At 45.2% G+C, this 19,405-nt stretch overlaps 2 protein-coding genes across 2 annotated transcripts; both read left to right on the top strand.

The window, feature by feature from the left end:
• Window positions 1-3,196: 3,196 nt before the first annotated feature.
• Window positions 3,197-14,717, top strand: LOC109880574 (zinc finger protein PLAGL2). The gene is made up of 2 exons (XM_020472767.2): window positions 3,197-3,826; window positions 3,980-14,717. The coding sequence occupies exons 1-2, from the start codon at window positions 3,531-3,533 to the stop codon at window positions 5,460-5,462; spliced, it is 1,779 nt and encodes a 592-aa protein (XP_020328356.2). The 5' UTR covers window positions 3,197-3,530; the 3' UTR covers window positions 5,463-14,717.
• LOC116356964 (uncharacterized) lies at window positions 6,276-14,720 on the top strand. Its single transcript, XM_031803838.1, has 2 exons — window positions 6,276-6,376; window positions 6,451-14,720. Exons 1-2 carry the CDS (start codon window positions 6,288-6,290, stop codon window positions 7,727-7,729), a joined length of 1,368 nt encoding a protein of 455 aa, XP_031659698.1. The 5' UTR covers window positions 6,276-6,287; the 3' UTR covers window positions 7,730-14,720.
• Window positions 14,721-19,405: the final 4,685 nt, after the last annotated feature.

Genomic DNA, 19,405 nt, shown 5'->3' with positions numbered 1-19,405 from the left:
GATTGTTGGTTAGCATTTCACGGTAAAGTTTACACCTGTTGGTTAAGGGCTTGTCGGTTAGCATTTCACGGTAAAGTCTACACCTGTTGGTTAAGGGCTTGTTGGTTAGCATTTCACGGTAAAGTTTACACCTGTTGGTTAAGGGCTTGTCGGTTAGCATTTCACGGTAAAGTCTACACCTGTTGGTTAAGGGCTTGTTGGTTAGCATTTCACGGTAAAGTTTACACCTGTTGGTTAAGGGCTTGTCGGTTAGCATTTCACGGTAAAGTCTACACCTGTTGGTTAAGAGCTTGTCGGTTAGCATTTCACGGTAAAGTCTACACCTGTTGGTTAAGGGCTTGTTGGTAAGCATTTCACGGTAAAGTCTACACCTGTTGGTCAAGGGCTTGTCGGTTAGCATTTCACGGTAAAGTTTACACCTGTTGGTTAAGGGCTTGTTGGTTAGCATTTCACGGTAAAGTCTACACCTGTTGGTTAAGGGCTTGTCGGTTAGCATTTCACGGTAAAGTCTACACCTGTTGGTTAAGGGATTGTTGGTTAGCATTTCACGGTAAAGTTTACACCTGTTGGTTAAGGGCTTGTCGGTTAGCATTTCACGGTAAAGTCTACACCTGTTGGTTAAGGGCTTGTTGGTTAGCATTTCACGGTAAAGTTTACACCTGTTGGTTAAGGGCTTGTCGGTTAGCATTTCACGGTAAAGTCTACACCTGTTGGTTAAGGGCTTGTTGGTTAGCATTTCACGGTAAAGTTTACACCTGTTGGTTAAGGGCTTGTCGGTTAGCATTTCACGGTAAAGTCTACACCTGTTGGTTAAGGGCTTGTTGGTAAGCATTTCACGGTAAAGTCTACACCTGTTGGTTTTTTATTTTTATTTTTATTTTTATTTCACCTTTATTTAACCAGGTAGGCTAGTTGAGAACAAGTTCTCATTTGCAACTGCGACCTGGCCAAGATAAAGCATAGCAGTGTGAGCATACAACAAAGAGTTACACATGGAGTAAACAATTAACAAGTCAATAACACAGTAGAAAACAAAGGGGGGGTCTATATACAATGTGTGCAAAAGGCATGAGGAGGTAGGCAAATAATTACAATTTTGCAGATTAACACTGGAGTGATAAAAGATCAGATGGTCATGTACAGGTAGAGATATTGGTGTGCAGAAGAGCAGAAAAGTAAATAAATAAAAACAGTATGGGGATGAGGTAGGTGAAAAGGGTGGGCTATTTACCAATAGACTATGTACAGCTGCAGCGATCGGTTAGCTGCTCAGATAGCTGATGTTTGAAGTTGGTGAGGGAGATAAAAGTCTCCAACTTCAGCGATTTTTGCAATTCGTTCCAGTCACAAGGGCTTGTTGGTTAGCATTTCACGGTAAAGTCACCACTTGTTTCATGTTGTATTCGACGCATGTGACAAATACACTTAGATTTTATTATTATTATTGTTATATAGCACTCAGAAATTAAACTTTATCCAGAAATATTAGTCTAATATCCCTCACAAACAGATTTATATTTTAAACTGACCAAATTAGACCAGTGTCGTTCTCATCTAAAGTTAGCTTTACCAGGACTTTTACAGTAGTTGAAGGACTCTGTTGAATTAGGCAGCTGACAGGTCCCGAAGCAGCAGGTTTTAGTTAGCGCTCGTTAATGGCGTAAACACCTTGGGGGCTTAGTGTGATTCACTGTTTTCTGTAGGATTATGTGAGCCTTTTGTCCTGTTTCATAACATGTACACACACACACACACACACACACACACACACGCACACGCACACGCACACGCACACGCACACGCACACGCACACCCACACACACACCCGCACACCCACACCCACACACCCACACACCCACACCCACCCACACCCACACCCACACCCACACCCACACGCACACCCACACGCACACGCACACGCACACGCACACGCACACACACACCCACACACACCCGCACACCCACACCCACACACCCACACACCCACACCCACCCACACCCACACCCACACCCACACCCACACACACACACACCCACACGCACACGCACACGCACACGCACACGCACACGCACACGCACACACACACCCACACACACACCCGCACACCCACACCCACACACCCACACCCACCCACACCCACACCCACACCCACACCCACACACACACACACACACACACACACCCACACACACACACACACACACACACACACACACACACCCGCACACCCACACCCACACACACACACACACACACACACACACACACACCCCCCCCCCCCACACACACACACACCTGCTTTGTGCACCCTACATACATTTTTTTTGTTTAAGCCACACAACATGATAAGGACATGTAAAGTATATTATATAGATGATGATGTGGCAAATGCTTAGTGGATAAGACATACGTAGATGAATACTGTGACTGAGTGGGATGACTGAATGACTCAACTATTGGTCTTTTAACAGACATTCCTATTAGTCACTTTGCAGTTGTGTACCACTATGTCACATTGTCCTTTAGTGCCCCCTAGTGCCCAACTGGTGTTTGGACTGGAACTCTGTTACCATCAAAAAGTCACAGGTCAAGTTTTCATAGCAGAAAAACTATATCCGGTCCAATAGGCTCAGATTTGGGTCTGGGTTCAATCCGTATCACAAAAGTATCGCAGAAGATCTGAGTTAAGCTAAAATGAAATTAAAAATGAAATGTTCCCGTGTTCACGGAGACTGCATTCAGGGTGAAGGCTGAATATTGTCTGCTCAATTGGACATTTATTTGTTTACTCTAATCTTCTGCGATACTTCCATGATAATTCTGCGATACGGATTGAATCCAGTCTCTGGTCAGGAATATTCTTTATTGGCTCATTGGCTAAAATGTATTTGTGGCAAAATTCATGAATACACTTCAATAAGAAAAACAGGATTTACTAATGTCTCACTTTTCTTTTCTTTACAGGGGAATAAAGATGCAGAGCAGCATTTCCTACTCACCTCCAACCATAGCCGTTGGGACTGGGTGAGAGAAAGAGAGAGAGAGAGGGTGAGAGAAAGAGAGAGAGAGGGAGAGAGGGAGAGAGGGAGAGAGAGAGAGAGAGGGAGAGAGAAAGAGAGGGAGAGAGGGAGAGCGAGAGAGAGGGAGAGAGAAAGAGAGAGAGAGAGAGCGAGAGAGCGAGAGAGAGAGAGAGAGAGAGAGAGAGAGAGACACACAGAGAGAGAGAGAGAGAGAGAGAGAGAGAGAGAGAGAGAGAGAGAGAGAGAGAGAGAGAGAGAGAGAGTGAAAAAAAGGAGCTCCACGGACAGAAGGACCAGTTCTCACATAGTAAACAAGTACACAAATACATGTGTTTTTCAGCAGACATTGACAACAACAGCACTATCTAGACCTTAGCCCCCCCCCCCCACGGCCGACCCGCCCCGCCTGGAGCCACGCCCTTCACTGCAACCAACCACTGCTCACGTAGAGCCTGGAAGGCAGGGGAGCCACGGCCGGGATTTCATGGCAACAGCACCCTAGGGCTGCCATGGCAGCTGCTGCCGCGGATGCCCCACGCCATATTACCGCACTGACGCCGGAGGACGAGGAAGGAAGAGCCGCTGCCAAGCTGTACGGAGGCACTACCCTGCCACGGACAGAGAGAGAGAGAGAACGAGAGAGGGAAGAGCGAGCCAGTGGGAACGAGTGTTTGGTGTGTGGGACTTGGTTTTGTTCCCAGGATAAACTTCGGCTTCACTCTTTCTGTCACACGGGAGAGAAACCATTCCACTGCTCCCAGCCACACTGCCCTAAGGCCTTCAGCTCCAAATATAAACTGTTCAGGTAAAACATCACTCCACCAAGAGTTTTTAAACTCTTAACATTTCCTCTAAAACACTTTCACAGACTAACTTCTATCATAATGTACTCTCTCTCTTTCTCTCTTTCTCTCCTTCCTTCTCTCTCTCTCCCTCTCTCTTTCTCTTTGTTATCCAGGCATATGGCCACACACTCTCCGCAGAAAACTCACCAGTGCTCGTTCTGCGAGAAAATGTTTCACCGCAAAGATCACCTGAAGAACCACCTGCAGACCCATGACCCCAACAAAGAGGCCTTCAAGTGTGAGGAATGTGGCAAGCACTACAACACCAAGCTGGGCTACAAGCGTCATGTGGCCATGCATTCAGCCACGGCTGGGGACCTCACCTGTAAGGTGTGCCTGCAGAGCTACGAGAGTACCCCTGCCCTGATGGAGCATCTCAAGAGCCACTCGGGCAAGTCCTCCGGAGGTGCCAAGGAGAAGAAGCATCCGTGTGACCACTGTGACCGCCGCTTCTACACACGGAAGGACGTGCGTCGCCACATGGTGGTCCACACCGGCAGAAAGGACTTCCTGTGTCAGTACTGCGCCCAGCGCTTCGGCAGGAAGGATCACCTGACGCGGCATGTGAAGAAGAGCCACTCTCAGGAGCTGCTGAAGATAAAGACTGAGCCTCCGGACATGCTAGGCCTGCTGGGCTCTGGCTCCTCCCCCTGCACTGTCAAAGAGGAGCTCAGCCCCATGATGTGCAGCATGGGTTCCAACAAAGACCCCATGCTGGCCAAGCCGTTCCCCAGTGCCACCTCCTTCCCCATGGGCATGTACAACCCCCACCACCTCCAGGCCATGTCCAACCCTGGGGTGGGCCACCACCACTCTCTGATGCCTGGCTCCTTGTCCACTGCCATGGGGATGGGCTGCCACATGGAGCCCCCCCTTCATCACCCCCATCACCCGCACCACCACCACCACCACCACTACCATCACCACCACATCCAACACTCCCCCCCGCTGCCCCACCTGCAGCAGCCCCAACAGCACCAGCAGCAACAGCACGCCCAGCCTCCACCCAAGTACCAGCTGGGATCTACCTCATACCTGCTGGACAAGCCCCTCAAAGTGGAGATGGAGAGCTTTCTCATGGATCTGCAGAGTGGGCTGCCGGGCAATCACTCAGGCGATCATCATCATGCTGCTGCCTCGCCCCCCAAGGAGGGACTAGAGCACCCCTCAGGCCTGACAGACGAGCTGTGTGGTGACCCCCTCCTGTCCAAGAGCCCTGCTGTCATCGCTGAGGCTCTGTGCGCTGCTAACATGGACATCTCTCACCTACTGGGCTTCCTGCCCCTCAACCTGCCCCCCAACCTGCCCCCCTATAACGCCTCCATGAGCACAGCAGGGCTTGTCATGAGCTACACCTCGTCTACCCCTGCCTCCTCCTCCTCCTCCTCTTCGTCATCCTCATCCTTGCATGCTGCGGAGCCCCACGCCGTTGCCACGGCTGCAGCCGCACCTCTTACCTCTTTGCAACCTCAACCTCAGGAGCAGCATGGCTCCAGCGAGGGCCTGGGTCTAGGGCCCCTGCACCCTCTCCCGCCAGTGTTTAGCTCCAGCCTCAGCACGACCACCCTGCCTCGCTTTCACCAGGCCTTCCAATGAGGGGCCACCAGGCCACCATGAGGGGCCACCAGGTCCCTACGCCTTCATCCTCAGCTCACTGCCTGGGCGCCCAAGGTCCATGTGGCCTGCTGGCCGCAAGGGCAGTGATAAAAACACATGAACACTTAGAAGCCTTAATCGAATCACACAAAAGCTTTTGATTGAGCCCTAGAGAAAACTGAACCCTTTATTGAAACAAAAGGGAAAAGATGAGACATTTTAAAACAAACTTTCTTTCTATCCTTTAGTTATAACCTCTCCCACCAACCTATTTCCCTGATCCATGATCCCCTCTCCCACCAACCATCTCCCTGATCCATGATCCCCTCTCCAACCTATCTCCCTGATCCATGATCCCCTCTCCAACCTATCTCCCTGATCCATGATCCCCTCTTCCACCAACCTATCTCCCTCATCCATGATCCCCTCTCCAACCTATCTCCCTCATCCATGATCCCCTCTCCAACCTATCTCCCTGATCCATGATCCCCTCTCCCACCAACCTATCTCCCTGATCCATGATCCCCTCTCCCTTTATTATGTAGGTAGTAGGCAGTAGGCCTTCAGTAGGCCTTCAGTAGGTCTTCAGTAGGCCTTTAGTAGGCCTTCAGTAGGTCTTCATTAGGCCTTCAGTAGGCCTTCAGTAGGTCTTCAGTAGGCCTTCAGTAGACCTTCAGTAGGTCTTCATTAGGCCTTCAGTAGGCCTGAAGGTACCGCTACTTTATAAAGTAATAATATTAGGAAAATAATCAAAGATGAATTTTAGAGAAGATGTTTTGAAGTGGATGAAATATAATTTTCTTGCTTTTCCAAATGTGACTGAACATGCTAGATTATCTCTCCTATGAGTGTAAAGGTCTGAACCACCTTCCCAGAAACACACCCTGTCTGTCATCATCACCATCAGGGGGAAAATACACCCTGTCTGTCATCATCACCGTCAGGGGGAAAATACACCCTGTCTGTCATCATCACCATCAGGGGGAAAATACACCCTGTCTGTCATCATCACCGTCAGGGGGAAAATACACCCTGTCTGTCATCATCACCATCAGGGGGAAAATACACCCTGTCTGTCATCATCACCATCAGGGGGAAAACACACCCTGTCTGTCATCATCACCATCAGGGGGAAAACACACCCTGTCTGTCATCATCACCTTCAGGGGGAAAACACACCCTGTCTGTCATCATCACCGTCAGGGGGAAAACACACCCTGTCTGTCATCATCACCTTCAGGGGGAAAACACACCCTGTCTGTCATCATCACCGTCAGGGGGAAAACACACCCTGTCTGTCATCATCACCGTCAGGGGGAAAACACACCCTGTCTGTCATCATCACCATCAGGGGGAAAATACACCCTGTCTGTCATCATCACTGTCATGGGGAAAACACACCCTGTCTGTCATCATCACCATCAGGGGGAAAACACACCCTGTCTGTCATCATCACCATCAGGGGGAAAATACACCTTGTCTGTCATCATCACTGTCAGGGGGAAAACACACCCTGTCTGTCATCATCACCATCAGGGGGAAAACACACCCTGTCTGTCATCATCACCGTCAAGGGGAAAACACACCCTGTCTGTCATCATCACCATCAGGGGGAAAACACACCCTGTCTGTCATCATCACCGTCAGGTGGAAAACACACCCTGTCTGTCATCATCACCATCAGGGGGAAAACACACCCTGTCTGTCATCATCACCGTCAGGGGGAAAACACACCCTGTCTGTCATCATCACCATCAGGGGGAAAACACACCCTGTCTGTCATCATCACCGTCAGGGGGAAAACACACCCTGTCTGTCATCATCACCGTCAGGGGGAAAACACACCCTGTCTGTCATCATCACCGTCAGGGGGAAAACACACCCTGTCTGTCATCATCACCATCAGGGGGAAAATACACCCCGTCTGTCATCATCACCGTCAGGGGGAAAACACACCCTGTCTGTCATCATCACCGTCAGGGGGAAAACACACCCCGTCTGTCATCATCACCGTCAGGGGGAAAACACACCCTGTCTGTCATCATCACCGTCAGGGGGAAAACACACCCTGTCTGTCATCATCACCATCAGGGGGAAAATACACCCCGTCTGTCATCATCACCGTCAGGGGGAAAACACACCCTGTCTGTCATCATCACCGTCAGGGGGAAAACACACCCTGTCTGTCATCATCACCGTCAGGGGGAAAACACACCCTGTCTGTCATCATCACTGTCAGGGGGAAGATTAATGAAGGAATGAAGTGATAATGCCCCACCAACATTGCCCTCCTCCAATAGGCCAACATTGCCCTCCTCCAATAGGCCAACATTGCCCTCCTCCAATAGGCCAACATTGCCCTCCTCCAATAGGCCAACATTGCCCTCCTTCAATAGGCCAACATTGCCCTCCTCCAATAGGCCAACATTGCCCTCCTTCAATAGGCCAACATTGCCCTCCTCCAATAGGCCAACATTGCCCTCCTTCAATAGGCCAACATTGCCCTCCTCCAATAGGCCAACATTGCCCTCCTCCAATAGGCCAACATTGCCCTCATCCAATAGGCCAACATTGCCCTCATCCAATAGGCCAACATTGCCCTCCTCCAATAGGCCAACATTGCCCTCCTCCAATAGGCCAACATTGCCCTCCTCCAATAGGCCAACATTGCCCTCCTTCAATAGGCCAACATTGCCCTCCTCCAATAGGCCAACATTGCCCTCCTTCAATAGGCCCACATTGCCCTCATCCAATAGGCCAACATTGCCCTCATCCAATAGGCCAACATTGCCCTCCTCCAATAGGCCAACATTGCCCTCCTTCAATAGGCCCACATTGCCCTCATCCAATAGGCCAACATTGCCCTCATCCAATAGGCCAACATTGCCCTCATCCAATAGGCCAACATTGCCCTCATCCAATAGGCCAACATTGCCCTCCTCCAATAGGCCAACATTGCCCTCATCCAATAGGCCAACATTGCCCTCCTCCAATAGGCCAACATTGCCCTCCTCCAATAGGCCAACATGCCGGTTTATCTTGTTTTTCTAGAGAAGCATTTATTTTATTTTTTGGGGGCAGAAGGCTCTTCACCTTTAAGAATCCCTTTGGCTAGCTCTCAGTGATGATGACCCTATATGGGGAAGGCTCTTCACCTTTAAGAATCCCTTTGGCTAGCTCTCAGTGATGATGACCCTATATGGGGAAGGCTCTTCACCTTTAAGAATCCCTTTGGCTAGCTCTCAGTGATGATGACCCTATATGGGGAAGGCTCTTCACCTTTAAGAATCCCTTTGGCTAGCTCTCAGTGATGATGACCCTATATGGGGAAGGCTCTTCACCTTTAAGAATCCCTTTGGCTAGCTCTCAGTGATGATGACCCTATATGGGGAAGGCTCTTCACCTTTAAGAATCCCTTTGGCTAGCTCTCAGTGATGATGACCCTATATGGGGAAGGCTCTTCACCTTTAAGAATCCCTTTGGCTAGCTCTCAGTGATGATGACCCTATATGGGGAAGGCTCTTCACCTTTAAGAATCCCTTTGGCTAGCTCTCAGTGATGATGACCCTATATGGGGAAGGCTCTTCACCTTTAAGAATCCCTTTGGCTAGCTCTCAGTGATGATGACCCTATATGGGGAAGGCTCTTCACCTTTAAGAATCCCTTTGGCTAGTTGTCAGTGATGATGACCCTATATGGGGAAGGCTCTTCACCTTTAAGAATCCCTTTGGCTAGTTCTCAGTGATGATGACCCTATATGGGGAAGGCTCTTCACCTTTAAGAATCCCTTTGGCTAGCTCTCAGTGATGATGACCCTATATGGGGAAGGCTCTTCACCTTTAAGAATCCCTTTGGCTAGCTCTCAGTGATGATGACCCTATATGGGGAAGGCTCTTCACCTTTAAGAATCCCTTTGGCTAGCTCTCAGTGATGATGACCCTATATGGGGAAAAACCCAACTTGTAAAAGCTGCTCTTGAAAACAGGTCATTACCAGTATTTGACTCATGATGATTTTCCTTCCTTCAACTGTCTTCCTTCCAGTATTTGTTTTAAGAAGTCTCCATGGTAACAATATGCCACACATTACTGATATGTATTTTTTTGTTGTTGTTGAAGAAAACAAATGTATTTTCTCTCTGTTAGAGATGCATGGTAATAACCACCCTGACATATGTGAATAGCAAACAAAAATGACAACGACGACATTGAGGAAAAGGTGTAAGAGAATGTTATTGCAGTGTACAAAATATCTCATCAAAAATGAATATTATTATTGCTTTTATCTCAGTAAGGTGTACAAAGTGATGATGTTTAATGTCTGGCAGGTTTACATTTGTGTGTATCTGACATTTTATTGCTTAAAAAAGGATGAATTATTAGCTTTGCCCTTTAGCTTTTCTCCTCTGTATTCATTCTTGATCTTGATCTTTACCTTGATCTTTGCCTTGATCTTGATCTTGATCTTTACCCTGATCTTGATCTTTAACTTGATCTTTACCCTGATCTTGATCTTTACCTTGATCTTTACCTTTACCTTGATCTTTACCTACTTGAGTTAGTAGCAGAAACTTGGATTGTGGATTTTGACAAATGTTTTAGTAGGCTGTTAGTGGAATAATAATGAAATAGCAGTCAACATAGATAACATTGATAGACTCTCCAGTTTCAATTCATTCTCTACTTTCTCAGTATGAAACCCAACCTGACCCTAAGTAAACGAAGCGATCCGATTTTAGATGCCTTTTTTTTCTTCATATTCACTAGCCTTTTGAAAACTTAAGCCCAAAGTTATAAAACTATAACAGGTGCTCTTATTTGTGTCCCGTGAGTTATGTTTGTAGGATGGACAACGTTAAAAGATAGATTCTGCCTGGAGAGTACAAGGACTAAACTTTACGGTATGAATATCATCCTCTTGGTTTGCAACTCGTCTCAAAACCCCTTGACTTGTGTCTGTTTGAGTACTGAGCCCAGTCCACAGGCATCTATTAATGAATACGTAGTTTCAAGTAGAAGTCAAGTAGAAATTTAAAAAATAATGAAATAAAACATACGGCTGCTTTTAGCTACGGTTGCCCAGCAACTGTAAAGCACTAGAACATTTCAGTAGTAGCGATTTGAAGTGTTTCCCTTCCTCTCCTGTACTCCTCCTCACTCAGCTGCTTCCTAGATTCAAGACAAAAGGGTCTATCTAAAAAGGACAATATCCAGAACAGACAAGTCACCAGCCTGCTCTTTGACATTCAAAGCATGGGACGCCTGACTGGGATATTTCTTAGTCGTTTATTTTGTTGTTGTCATATGCTATATTTTTTTCTGTTTGTTAAAAACAGGACCTCGAAACAACACAACACATCACCTCATTTATTGTTTTGTTTTTTCAATTTTTCTTACCAAAACCCAGAGAGAGGAAACTAAATCTTGCACAATTGCTCATTAAAATATATGTTGTATCATTTGGATTTAAGTTCATGTTTGTTTGGTTGTTACAAATAGTGCTACTGCCAACCAATGCTTGTGAGGTAATAAGTGCAGGTGTGTTCAAGTTGACACTAACCAGTCTATTCCTGGAAAATCATCCTCTAGGCTGATACATTGTCTAAACTATGAACATGTACTGATTGATCATGATACATGCGATTCTTACATTTGAAAGAGTTTGACTGTTTCTTACAGAGGAAGTTGGATATAAATATTGGTATAAATGTAAAAAAAAAAAAAAAGAAGAAGGTTATGTCTTAAACATAGCCTTTTTATATCAAGTAATACATTTTAAAAGACCATGGCTATGTTCAATTCCAGACACAATTGTAGGATTCAAATGTAGCATTTATCTTTTTATTCATTTATTGATAAAACTAATGAAAAGTTATTAGTATTTCGTTTTGTCCTCTCTGGGTTTCTGTGAGCTAATCTGAATTCTAGCACTTTCAACCTTTTAAAAAAAGTTTTTTTTCTTTTACCATTTCAGCTTATATGTTGATATGTTTTTTCATTTGTATTTGATCCTGTATATGTATGTGCCATTAGTTTGATGTGTAGATTTGATCAACCTTTGTGTATTTTTCTCCAAAAGAATAACAGTATTTTTGCTAAGACTTTTCACTAATACCTTCTTTCATGTGCCCCCCCACTCCCCTCTCAGCCCATTGGGTAACCAGCGTTCATGTGCCCTACCCACTCCCCTCTCAGCCCATTGGGTAACCAGCGTTCATGTGCCCTACCCACTCCCCTCTCAGCCCATTGGGTAACCAGCGTTCATGTGCCCCCCCACTCCCCTCTCAGCCCATTGGGTAACCAGCGTTCATGTGCCCCCCCACTCCCCTCTCAGCCCGTTGGGTAACCAGCGTTCATGTGCCCCCCCACTCCCCTCTCAGCCCATTGGGTAACCAGCGTTCATGTGCCCTACCCACTCCCCTCTCAGCCCATTGGGTAACCAGCGTTCATGTGCCCCCCCACTCCCCTCTCAGCCCGTTGGGTAACCAGCGTTCATGTGCCCCCCCACTCCCCTCTCAGCCCATTGGGTAACCAGCGTTCATGTGCCCTACCCACTCCCCTCTCAGCCCATTGGGTAACCAGCGTTCATGTGCCCTACCCACTCCCCTCTCAGCCCGTTGGGTAACCAGCGTTCATGTGCCCCCCCACTCCCCTCTCAGCCCATTGGGTAACCAGCGTTCATGTGCCCTACCCACTCCCCTCTCAGCCCATTGGGTAACCAGCGTTCATGTGCCCCCCCACTCCCCTCTCAGCCCATTGGGTAACCAGCGTTCATGTGCCCTACCCACTCCCCTCTCAGCCCATTGGGTAACCAGCGTTCATGTGCCCCCCCACTCCCCTCTCAGCCCTTTGGGTAACCAGCGTTCATGTGCCCTACCCACTCCCCTCTCAGCCCATTGGGTAACCAGCGTTCATGTGCCCCACCCACTCCCCTCTCAGCCCATTGGGTAACCAGCGTTCATGTGCCCCACCCACTCCCCTCTCAGCCCATTGGGTAACCAGCGGTCATGTGCCCCCCCTCCCCTCTCAGCCCATTGGGTAACCAGCGTTGCCTTCTCTATTGAAATTGTATCTAACCCAACAACAAATATATTCTACAACCAAGTATCTGTAACAGAGAGCATGGTGAACATTATACGTTGTCGTCCCTAGGACAATAGAAGGACTACCAGATCGACCTCTTCTTCAAGGTAAAAAAAAAAAGAGCAGGTCCTGTTCTCCGACAGATGTGACACAGTTCCATCCAACAGCACATTATCTGGGGAACCCAGTTCGAAAGCACTTTTATTCAGCCCCCATGTTCATAACAACTGACTGATGCATGACTGTAAAGGGTTGTACTACTGCCTACTAGCTAGAAAACACATGTTGCTTCTAGACAGATTCAGGCAGTCTTGAAATGAATATTGTACAACACTCTATGTTAACATGATGTGCCAAGACAGGGCTTGTTATAGAGAAGGTAAGTACGTCTCCATCTGCCCCAGTTTACAGTAGACTTCACCTCACACATAACAGTTTACAGTAGACTTCACCTCACACCTAACAGTTTACAGTACACTTCACCTCACACATAACAGTTTACAGTAGACTTCACCTCACACATAACAGTTTACAGTAGACTTCATCTCACACATAACAGTTTACAGTAGACTTCACCTCACACATAACAGTTTACAGTAGACTACACCTCACACATAACAGTTTACAGTAGACTTCATCTCACACATAACAGTTTACAGTACACTTCACCTCACACATAACAGTTTACAGTACACTTCACCTCACACATAACAGTTTACAGTAGACTTCATCTCACACATAACAGTTTACAGTAGACTTCACCTCACACATAACAGTTTACAGTGGACTTCACCTCACACATAACAGTTTACAGTAGACTTCACCTCACACATAACTGTTTACAGTACACTTCACCTCACACATAACAGTTTACAGTAGACTTCACCTCACACATAACAGTTTACAGTAGACTTCACCTCACACATAACAGTTTACAGTAGACTTCACCTCACACATAACAGTTTACAGTAGACTTCACCTCACACATAACAGTTTACAGTAGACTTCACCTCACACCTAACAGTTTACAGTAGACTTCACCTCACACCTAACAGTTTACAGTAGACTTCACCTCACACCTAACAGTTTACAGTAGACTTCACCTCACACATAACAGTTTACAGTAGACTTCACCTCACACATAACAGTTTACAGTAGACTTCACCCCACACATAACCGTTTACAGTAGACTTCACCCCACACATAACCGTTTACAGTAGAGGTGATAGAAATGCTAATATAATTCATTGGCAAAAGAAAACTAAAACTAAAGTACTTGTTGGAGGCAGCTTTAAATGCTACGTTTTTCAGAGCTAACCTTGGGAAGTGGCCTTTTCAGGAGTATTTTAGCAGTACTTCAGTATCATCAGGATGACCTAATCATGAGTCCACCCCACTCGTTGTTGGAGAGATACCTCTGCTCTACCCCTGAGAAGGCCTACCTCTGACAGTGGTGGTATGATTCAAAGCATCAGATAGGTCTTTGGCATTGTTAATGAAAGGTTGTGGAAGTAATATCTCGCCTTCAGTTCTGACTGAGTGCGGAGCGGATGTTTTCGCTACAATGCCTTGTTGGTTCATTACCTCGCCTGCACCTACTAGAGATGCACTTGTCCTCACCGTTCCTCTGTTAGTAGGTGAACAACACAGAATTTAAGGGAATTATTTGATCAATTTTAAGTCAGAAAACCGATTGGATTTCATGAATGCTTTTTTTTTGTCTTCTAGTGAGAAACTGGGTGAAAAGACAGAATGTAGTTTTATATATATATGTTTAGCTTGATGTACGTCTTGCATTCTATGCTTTTTGTGTATCGTGTTTAGTGACATAGACATTTATTTTTAGTACTTGCTTATTACAGCCAACTCTGGAAAAAAAAGGTGAACGAAACAAAAATGGAATATTTACTTTCATCCTTACACTATTTTACATTTTATCAACTATATTCTTCAGAGAAAAAAAAACCATAGCTTTTTTTTGTTTTGTTTTGTTTTGTTACATATCTCACATGCGATCAGTTGCTGCAATGTAAAGGGACAGATTTGTATATTGGTTGATCCAAAGAGATGACATAAATCAGCAAACCTCTTTTACTTATTGTACAGTACATTGTATCTTTGACTTGTCATGTGTTATGTTGAAATTATTAAAAGACAAATTCACGGTTTCATACTTTGGCTGCGTTTGTTAGTTTTTTTTGGTTGATTTGACTCCTTTTGTCTTTTTTTGAAAGGAGAATGGTTAGAACACAGAAACGTAGGAACTTAAACAGACTGGAAAAGGCAGTGTGTACACGGCACCTTCAGAAAGTATTCAGACCCCTTCACTTTTCTTTTACACATTTTATTGTGTTACAGCCTGAATTTTAAATCGATTTTTGTGTCACTGGCCTACACAAATCAAATGTATTTATATAGCCCTTCGTACATCAGCTGATGTCTCAAAGTGCTGTACAGAAACCCAGCCTAAAACCCCAAACAGCAAGCAATGCAGGTGTAGAAGCACGGTGGCTAGGAAAAAAACTCCTTAGAAAGGCCAGAACCTAGGAAGAAACCTAGAGAGAGGAAACACACATAATACCAACAATGTCAAAGTGGAATTCTATCTTTTAGAATGTTTTTTTTACACACGAATTCAAAAAGGAAAGTCATAATGTGACTTCGTTAAGCACATTTTTACTCCTGAACTAATTTAGGCCATAACACAGGGGCTGAATACTTATGGCACTCAAGACATTTCAGATTTGAATTCATTTGTAAAAAATGCATATGTGCAATAATTGGGTTCAACATTATTTTTCGAATTTGATTTATTATGGATCGCTGCTGCTGACAAGTCAAGCAGCTACTCTTCCTGGGGTTTATTATGGATCGCCATTAGCTGCTGACAAGTCAAGCAGTTACTCTTCTTGGGGTTTATTATGGATCGCTGTTGCTGATAAGTCAAGCAGCTACTCTTCTTGGGGTTTATTATGGATCGCTGCTGCTGATAAGTCAAGCAGCTACTCTTCTTGGGGTTTATTATGGATCGCTGTTGCTGATAAGTCAAGCAGCTACTCTTCTTGGGGTTTATTATGGATCGCTGTTGCTGATAAGTCAAGCAGCTACTCTTCTTGGGGTTTATTATGGATCGCTGCTGCTGACAAGTCAAGCAGCTACTCTTCCTGGGGTTTATTATGGATCGCTGCTGCTGATAAGTCAAGCAGCTACTCTTCCTGGGGTTTATTATGGATCGCTGCTGCTGACAAGTCAAGCAGTTACTCTTCTTGGGGTTTATTATGGATCGCTGCTGCTGATAAGTCAAGCAGCTACTCATCCTGGGGTTTATTATGGATCGCTGTTGCTGATAAGTCAAGCAGCTACTCTTCCTGGGGTTTATTATGGATCGCTGTTGCTGACAAGTCAAGCAGCTACTCTTCCTGGGGTTTATTATGGATCGCTGCTGCTGATAAGTCAAGCAGCTACTCATCCTGGGGTTTATTATGGATCGCTGCTGCTGATAAGTCAAGCAGTTACTCTTCCTGGGGTTTATTATGGATCGCTGCTGCTGATAAGTCAAGCAGTTACTCTTCCTGGGGTTTATTATGGATCGCTGCTGCTGATAAGTCAAGCAGCTACTCTTCCTGGGGTTTATTATGGATCGCTGTTGCTGATAAGTCAAGCAGCTACTCTTCCTGTGGTTTATTATGGATCGCTGCTGCTGATAAGTCAAGCAGTTACTCTTCCTGGGGTTTATTATGGATCGCTGCTGCTGATAAGTCAAGCAGCTACTCATCCTGGGGTTTATTATGGATCGCTGCTGCTGACAAGTCAAGCAGCTACTCTTCCTGGGGTTTATTATGGATCGCCATTAGCTGCTGACAAGACAAGCAGCTACTCTTCCTGGGGTTTATTATGGATCGCCATTAGCTGCTGACAAGACAAGCAGCTACTCTTCCTGTGGTTTATTATGGATCGCCATTAGCTGCTGACAAGTCAAGCAGCTACGCTTCCTGGGGTTTATTATGGATCGCCATTAGCTGCTGACAAGTCAAGCAGCTACGCTTCCTGGGGTCCAGCAAAATTAAGGCAGTTCTACAATTTAAAAACATTACAATACATTCATAACAGATTTCACAACACACTAAGTGTGTGCCCTCAGGGCCCTATCACATATCTACAACACCAAATCTGTGTGTGTGTGTATAAGGTGTAGTTTTACCTGCTTTGCAAATCTGATTATACTGCTTGTATCAGTTACCTGATGTTGAATAGAGTTCCATGTAGTCATGGCACTATGTAGTACTGTGCACCTCCCATAGTCTGTTCTGGACTTGGGGACTGTGTAGAGACCTCTGGTGGCATGTCTTGTGGGGTATGTATGGGCGTCTGAGCTGTGTGCTAGTCATTTAAACAGACAGCTCGGTGCTTTCAACATGTCAGTACCTCTCATAAATACAAGTAGTGATAAAGTCAATCTCTACTCTACTTTGAGCCAGGAGAGATTTACATGCATATTATTATTGTTAGCTCTCTGTGTACATCCAAGGGCCAGCCGTGCTGCCCTGTTCTGAGCCAATTGCAAAAGTCCCTCTTTGTGACACCTGACCAGATGCGACAAAACTAGAGCCTGTAGGACCTGTCTTGTTGCTGTTAAGAAGGTAGAGCAGCGCTTTATTATAGACAGACTTCTAGCTACTGTTGTATCAATATGTGTTGACCATGACAGTTTACAATCCAGGGTTACTCCAAGCAGTTTTAGTCACCTCAACTTGCTCAATTTCCACATGATTTATTACAAGATTTAGTTGAGGGTTAGGTATTAGTTAATGATTTGTCCCAAATACAATGTTTTTTGTTTTTGAAATATTTTGGACTAACTTATTCCTTGCCCCCCCCCCCCCTTTGTTAGGCGTTGCAGTAGTAACTGAATGACTACCTCATCTCTGTACCCCACACATACAATTGTCTGTAAGGTCCCTCAGTCTAGCATTGAATTTCAAACACAGATTCAACCACAAAGACCAGGGAGGTTTTCCAATGCCTCGCAAAAAGGTCACCTATTGGTAGATGGGTAAAAATAAAAAAGCAGACATTGAATATCCCTTTGAGCATGGTGAAGTTATTAATTACACTATGGATGGTGTATCAATACACCCAGTGACTACAAAAATACAGGTGTCCTTCCTAACTCAGTTGCCGGAGAGGAAGGAAACCTCTCAGAGATTTCACCATGAGGCCAATGGTGACTTTAAAACAGTTAGAGTTTAATGGCTGTGATAGGAGAAAACAGAGGAATACTAACCTAAATGACAGAGTAAAAAGAAGGAAGCCTGTACAGAATACAAATATTCCAAAACATGTATCTTGTTTGCAACAAAGGCACTAAAATAACTGCAAAAAATGTGGCAAAGAAATGAACAATATCCTGAATACAAAGCGTTATGTTTGGGGCAAATCCAAACACAACACGCCACTGAGTACCACTCTTCATATTTTCAAGTATGGTGGTGGCTGCATCATGTTATGAGTTTGCTTGTCACCGTCAAGGACTCTCTTTTTTTAGGGTAAAAAGAAAAGGAATAGAGCTAAGCACAGGCAAAATCCCAGAGGAAAACCTGGTTCAGTCTGCTTTCCAACAGACACTGGGAGTTGAATTAACCTTTCAGCAGGACAATAACCTAAAACACATGGCCAAATATGCACTGAAGTTGGTTACCAAGACGACATTGAGTGGGGTAGTTTTGTTTTTGACTTAAATTGTCTTGAAAATCTATGGCAAGACTTGAAAATGGCTGTCTAGCAATGATCTACAACCAACTCGACAAAACTTGAAAGAATTTTTTCAAGAATAATGTGCAAAAATTGTACAATCCATGTGTGCAAAGCTCTTGGAGACTTACCCAGAAAGACTCACAGCTGTAATCACTGGCAAAGGTGCTTCCACAAGGTATTGACTCAGGAGTGTGAATACTAAATAAATAAATAAAATGTAAATGAGATATTTCTGTATTTAAATTTGTAAACATTTCTAAATACATGTTTTCAGTTTGTCATTATGGGGTATATTGAGAAAAAATATATTTGATCAATTTTCAATTCAGGCTGTGACACAACAAAATGTGGAATAATGGGTGTGAATACTTTCTGAAGGCACTGTACATTCCTAGAGATCACTACACCACACTGCTCTACACAGAAGATTTGAGAGACTGGACACCGCTAAGGGTCTTGTTACTTGAGTTAAGCCATTGAACACCCTAATTACAGTATGATGTCATACAGGTATATGCAGCTAAACCTACATGTTAACTCAGCAAAAAAAGAAACAGCCTTTTTTTCAGGCCCCTGTCTTTCAAAGATAATTTGTAAAAATCCAAATAACTTCACAAGATCTTCATTCTAAAGGGTTTAAACACTGTTTTTCATCCTTGTTCAATGAACCATAAACAATGAATGAACATGCACCTGTGGAACGGTCGTTAAGACACTAACAGCTTACAGACGGTAGGCAATTAAGGTCACAGTTATGAAAACTTAGGACACTAAAGAGGCCTTTCTACTGACTCTGAAAAACACCAAAAGAAATATGCCCTGGGTCCCTGCTCATCTGTGTGAACGTGCCTTAGGCATGCTGAAAGGAGGCATGAGGACTACAGATGTGGCCAGGGCAATAAATTGCAATGCCAGTACTGTGAGATGCCTAGGACAGCGCTACAGGGAAACAGGACAGACAGCTGATCGTCCTCGCCGTGGCAGACCAAGTGTAACAACACCTGCACAGGATCGGTACATCCGAACATCAGGTACAGGTACAGGATGGCAACAACAACTGCCTGAGTTACACCAGGAATGCACAATCCCTCCATCAGTGCTCAGACT

Source organism: Oncorhynchus kisutch, linkage group LG24 (assembly GCF_002021735.2).
Source record: "Oncorhynchus kisutch isolate 150728-3 linkage group LG24, Okis_V2, whole genome shotgun sequence".
Lineage (NCBI taxonomy): Eukaryota > Metazoa > Chordata > Actinopteri > Salmoniformes > Salmonidae > Oncorhynchus > Oncorhynchus kisutch.
Note: the sequence above shows the minus strand (reverse complement) of the source record. Positions and strands in the feature narration are given on the sequence as shown.